At 46.4% G+C, this 6,000-nt stretch overlaps 1 protein-coding gene across 1 annotated transcript in view; it reads left to right on the forward strand.

Moving 5' to 3' along the window:
* Positions 1 to 4,513, forward strand: part of LOC101138450 (uncharacterized protein C15orf32) — a 29,429-nt gene extending 24,916 nt beyond the window's left edge. The window contains exon 3 of the mRNA XM_004056794.5: positions 3,754 to 4,513. Within this exon, the coding sequence (XP_004056842.5) occupies positions 3,754 to 3,796 (43 nt within the window). The 3' untranslated portion in view covers positions 3,797 to 4,513. The remainder of the gene's footprint in view (positions 1 to 3,753) is intronic.
* Positions 4,514 to 6,000: the final 1,487 nt, after the last annotated feature.

Genomic DNA, 6,000 nt, shown 5'->3' on the forward strand with positions numbered 1-6,000 from the left:
ACTCACAGGTGCCCATAAGACCTGGATGGAAACATTCGTGTGGAATCCCCAGTGTAGTGCCTAGCACACAGTGAGAGAGAGTGACGTGGACAATTCAGCCTGTTCCATCACCACAGGTACCAGCTTCACCTCAGCCCAGTTCCTCAGCCCTTTCCAGGCAGGCAAGCCTAGGGAAGGGAGAGGCATGGGCTTCCACTGCCCCTGTCCCCGGGGAAGCCCTGTCTTTCTGGCCTGACCCAGCAGCGCTGATTTTATCCCAGGTTTGTGGAGTGAAGGGAAGGGGATGGGAAGTGTAGTGACCACCTGGGGCTGACTCTGGAACCCTCTCTTTCTCCCTACTCCACTTAGCCTATCAGTGGGCTTCTCAGCACGTGTGCTGGGTCACCCAGATGAGCATCAGAGACTGATGCCATTCCTGTGCCAGCCACTTCTCACTGAGCAATCTTACCACCCTTTGCCAAGTCACTGTCCACTAATGTCTCAGAGTGTCACCTTGGTCCCAGGCTATGGATAAGGAGAGCTACAATACAGGCATCTCTGGCACCGAACCCAGTATTTCTGATGCTCCAATACGTGAAGCCAAAGACCAGGGAATTTCTTTCCAGAGGCTCTGGGGGAGATGCTGTGGTTTTCCTTGGGGGCAGGCTCCCTCCCTTGCGGTGGGTAGAGGCCACTCTGGTGGTTCTCTTACAGGGCAAGGACTAAGCCCCCATGCAGGTGTCCTGAGGCAGGCATGCTGAGCCTGATGGGCAACTAGATGTGCATGCTGTATTGGGACGTGGACCTCGGGGTATAATCAAGGCAAAGGCGGTCACTCCCACAGGGTCAGGGACATCTCTCCAAAAAGGATTTTGAGGCTAGCTGATTTTTGCTGGCTCCAACCTGGCCCAGATAAGCCCACAGGGGCTCGGGGGCTCTAGAATAGGGGTGAGGTGTGTGGGAGTGGGGGTGAGGGCATGAGAACACAAAACTGACTCAGTTGTGGAGGGCGAGACCTCATAACTTGGACTCAGGCAAAAGACTGCTATGAGGATGATGGCAGGTGAGAAGCGCTGTGGGCCCACAGCAGAGATGGGCTTTGATGGAAAGGAAACCCCAGTGCCAGTTTTAAGGTCTCGTTTTCTTTTGTGTAATTTCTTCAAACCTTGGTGAGGTTTTGTAAACAGATCAATGTTTGTGCTGGTCCTTTAGAAAACTGGGGGAAGGAAACAACATTACAGCTAGGTAGGAGGAGTAGGTCCGAGGGCTCTGTACCACTGCAGGATGATGAGAGCTAACAATAATATACTACATAGGTTCAAATAGCTAGAAGGAGGATAGCGGATGTTCCCAACACAGACAAATGGTAAATGTTTGAGATGATGGATAAGCTGATCACCCTGATCTGATCACTCACTGTACATTATATGTACTGAAATATCATTATTTCAATACGTGGGGTACAATAACGACACCCCATGAATATGTACAGTTATTATTTTCCAATTAAAAAATAACATGAAATGAAACTTTTTAAACTAGAAATGAAAAAAGGGAAGAACCAGTGTTTAGCTCTGGGGTCAGAGCAGACTGCTGGATGAGATGGACTCCCCCTCAACTGAAGGCCCCTTTGGTGCTTGTGGGTATCTTCCAGATATGTGTGGAAGCTGGACACTGACTTGTCAAAAAAGTGTCTGATGCAAGTGGTCATTCATTCCCTCCTAGAGGAAAAAATAAGAATGCATATCACTCCATTGATCCACCACGTACCTTTGAGCACCCACTATGTACCAGGCCCTGTGAAAGGGGATCCAAATACAGGGTGAGAAAAACAGGCCTGGATGGTGCCTGGATGAAGCTTCTCATCAAGTGGAACAATAACCTAATCATTCTACAAGCACCGTATTATGGGTCTGGGGAGTCAGCAGAAGAGAAGAACAGAGGGCTAGGAGATACTATAACAAGTGATCTAACTGACAACTTTTATTATTTTATTAGAATATTATATTTTATTATATTTTTAACAGCAGATTATTGTATTAGTTGAACATCAAATGTTATTGGCATTCCATCAAGACAGCAGCTGACATCTCGTAAATGTGAAGTCCCAGACACTGTTTGGTTTTGCACAATGCTGAGGCATGCTTGCAGAACAGACTTCTGGCTATTCCTCTCAAATACAGCATGGGACCAAGAGTGGCCCAGAACAGAGGGCTGGGCAGAAGCAGTTAAGAATTACAGGCAGAATTGTGTCCCACCAAAACTCTAACCTAACCCTAACTCCTACCCCACAATATATCAGAATAGAACTGTATTTGGAGACTGAGCCTTAAAAGAGATGGTTAAGGTAAAAATGAAGTCATTAGAGTGGCCCCTAATCCAATCTGACTGGTGACATGGTAAGAAAGGAGGTCAGGAGGCCGGGTGCAGTGGGTCATGCCTGTAATCCCAGCACTTTGGGAGGCTGAGGCAGGCAGATCACAAGGTCAGGAGTTCGAGACCAGCCTGGCCAATATGGTGAAACCCTGTCTCTGCTAAAAAATACAAAAATTAGCCAGGTGTGGTGGCGGGCACCTGTAGTCCCAGCTACTCGGGAGGCTGAAGCAGGAGAATCACTTGAACCCGGGAGGCGGAGGTTGCAGTGAGCTGAAATTGTGCCACTGTACTCCAGCCTGGGCAACAGAGCGAGACTCCGTCTCAAAAAAAAGAAAGGAGATGAGGACATGGGCATGCCCGGGAAAGCCCATGTGGGACACAGGGAGAAGATGGCCTCCTACAAGCCAGGGAGAGAGGGGCCCCAGAAGGAACCAACCCTGCTGATACCGTGATCCCAGACTTGCAGTCTCCAGAACTGAGACACAATAAATTCCCACTGTTGCGGCTCTCAGACTGCAATGTTATTAAGGCAGCCCTAGCAGACAAATACAGTGGGGACCACCTTCCAGAAGGAGGTAAGGCCCCCACCCAGCAAAGCTCCCTCCTCCTCTGCCTCCTCTGCACCCTCCACTTCTCTGTGCACTGGCCAGAGGGTCAGGCCTCCCCTCCACCCGGAGCAGATGTGGGGCTCTGCCTCTAGAGGCCAAGGCCACTGACGTGCCCAAGGACTGACCGCAGCCCCTACCCTTTCCAAGAGTGGCTTTATCCTCCCTGATACCTGATCATCCCTTTCACCAGGCTGACCGTCACCAAAGGACTGAAAGCCGGGTCCACCCTCCCACAAACTCTGCGGGTGCCCATATTGCCTGCCTTCTCCTCTCTTCTTTTAATCACGGAGTGAATACAAAATAACCTTCTGAAAGCCACCAGCAGCAATTGTACATTCCAGCTGCTCTCCCAGAGCAAGGAGCACTGAGCTTGTAGTTTAAAGGAGATTATCTCTCAATTTAATGAGAGTCATGGTGAAAACAGCGTCCCCAGGAAAAGAGAGAAAATGCCACAATAAAAAGAAGAAAAGCATATCCATCCATCCAATCGGCCTCTCTAACACGACCTCATTATGCACCCACTTCTGACATTTGCCAGTGGTGTTAGATTTGAGCTATAAAAACGTCTTTTGAAAGGCAGATTGACATTTGCCATAACCATACCCCTCCCACCCCCTAAAATTTAAGCACTCACCATGACAACTGAGATTAGGAAAAGGAGAAGAGGGGCAATGACTCAACTCATGGTAGAGGACAGGCTGGTAATTGGGGAGGGGGAGAGGGTGACAGAACATTATGGCTCCATGCGAATGACCTCGTCTTCTGTGTCTCGGTGTGATTTCCTTTTTAGGGAACATTTAATAAGATACAGAAACCAGATTTGCTTGAGCTGAATGCTGGATCGCCATGGCAACCTTCCTTTGGAGGTTATCCAAGTCAGGTAGTGACAGCAAAGCTGAGTTAAAGGTCACCCCTGCTGAGAAAGATGGGCATTGATAAAGGATTTTAACAAGACCCAGAGGAGCTGGTATTTGGAAGCTACCTACAGAGGATCGACAAGGCCCTAGGAATGGGTGGCAAACAACATCGGGAAGAGGGGTCCATCCTGCAGGGGCTTCCATCAGAGCCCCGACCTCACCCTTCAGATCGGGAGCTCCAGCCTTCACCAGAAGCTGAGATTGGAGCTGTTCGTAATTGTTCAATGGAAGGGTGAACAACCATTTTAACCAGGCATCCAGATGGGAAAGAAATACACTTATGCCACTCTACACCCAAGACACGCATTCCTGAAAAGTTCTGAACAAGCCAAATGCTTGAAAATGGAACAGCCTTGACCTTCTTTATCACTCCAGAAATGCTTTATTTAATCTTTTTTCTATTGGAGCATCACTTTAAAACCTCAAAGTTGAGAAGGCTTTTCTTTGCGTGATGCTGAAGCCAGAAGCCTTCAAGGAAACAACATAAATATAAATATCTCTGTGGCCAGTCTCTACAAAAATACATAAAAATGAATTTTAAGCATAATAAAATGTGAAAAATTGCCCAACTTTCCTCGCAAATGAGTAAAAGCCAATTTAAATGATAAGAAATGAATAAATGCACATTAAAGCAATAATAGTTTTGCTTATCAGTTGAGCAAAGATCTAGAAGTGTAGTAACACCCAGGGTTGATGAGGTATGGGTTGTGGGAAAACAGGAATTCTCATACATTCTTGGTAGGAGTGTAAAGCAGTGCCACTCCACTGGGGGACAATTTGCAAATAGCTATCAAAATAGAAAATGGACCTTCAAATACTTATACACTGCTGGTGAGAGTGTAAATTAGTTAAAACCACTGTGAAAAGCAGTTTGGAGACTCTCAGAGAACTTAAAACAGAACAACCCTTTGACCCAGCAATCCCATTACCGGGCATATACTCAAAAATATATAAACATGTCTTTTTACCATAATGAAACATGCATGAATATGTTCATTGCAGCACTTTTCACAATAGCAAAGACATGGAATCAACCTAGATGTCCACCCACAGTGGACTGGATAAAGAAAATGTGGTACATATACACCATGGAATACTATACATCCATAAAAAAGAATGAGATCCTGTCCTGTGCAGCAACGCAGATGGTGCTGGAGGCCATCATGCTAAGCGAATTAACACGGGAACAGAAAACCAAATACATGTTCTTACTTACAAGTGGGAACTAAATGTTGAGTATGCATAGACACAAAGAGGGGAAAAACAGACCCCAGTGCTTACTTGAGGGTGGAGGGTGTGAAGAGGGTGAGAATTTTAAAACTACCTATTGGGTACCATGCTCACTACCTGGGTGACAAAATCATTTGTACTCCAAACCTCAGTATCACACAATATATCTATGTACTATAAAAAACCTGCACATCTACCCTCAATTCTAAAATAAAAGTTGAAAGAAAAATAAATTAGGATTAAAATGTCATCTGGCCTTTAACTTAGGGATCATTTATCCTACATAGCGGACATTGTTGGTACCTCTCAACAAAGTGTGCATTTCTCCCCTCCTCCCTGCAGAACCTCAGCTGTGTTTAGCTGTCCATCTCTCCCTTTAGCAGCCGGTGTGATTCAAGAGATATAAATTCACTCAGCTCCAGCAGTGGGTTCTGAGCCAGAGAGTCTCAAACTTGAGCAGGCATCAGAACCACCAGAAGTTTCTCATTCTTAGTGTTTCTGATTCAGCAGGTCTGGGGTGGGGACCTGAGAATTTTCATTTCAAAATGGGGCTGTTGCTGCTGGTCTACAGACTCCATTTTGAGAACCCCTGGTTTAAGCCAAATGCAGAAATCCCCTCCTTTTGTCCAATGACGGCTTCAGAGATAAGATCCCGACACCATCTGAGACATGGTGAGATGTTTGATGGGAGTTTTTTGGAAGAAAACTTTCTTCTCTTAAAAGAGAGCCACAGGACAAGCTAGACTTGCTCTCCTTCATTCTACTTCCCCCAAACATAAGCAAGGGGGAATGGAGCCCTGACTGTTACTGCCAGGCAGCCACAAGAAGAATCAGCCTTAAGATGTCACCAATGCTCCAAAAGACGAAGCAGAAAGATGGAAAGATCTGAG

Source organism: Gorilla gorilla, chromosome 16 (assembly GCF_029281585.2).
Source record: "Gorilla gorilla gorilla isolate KB3781 chromosome 16, NHGRI_mGorGor1-v2.1_pri, whole genome shotgun sequence".
NCBI classification, from domain to species: domain Eukaryota; kingdom Metazoa; phylum Chordata; class Mammalia; order Primates; family Hominidae; genus Gorilla; species Gorilla gorilla.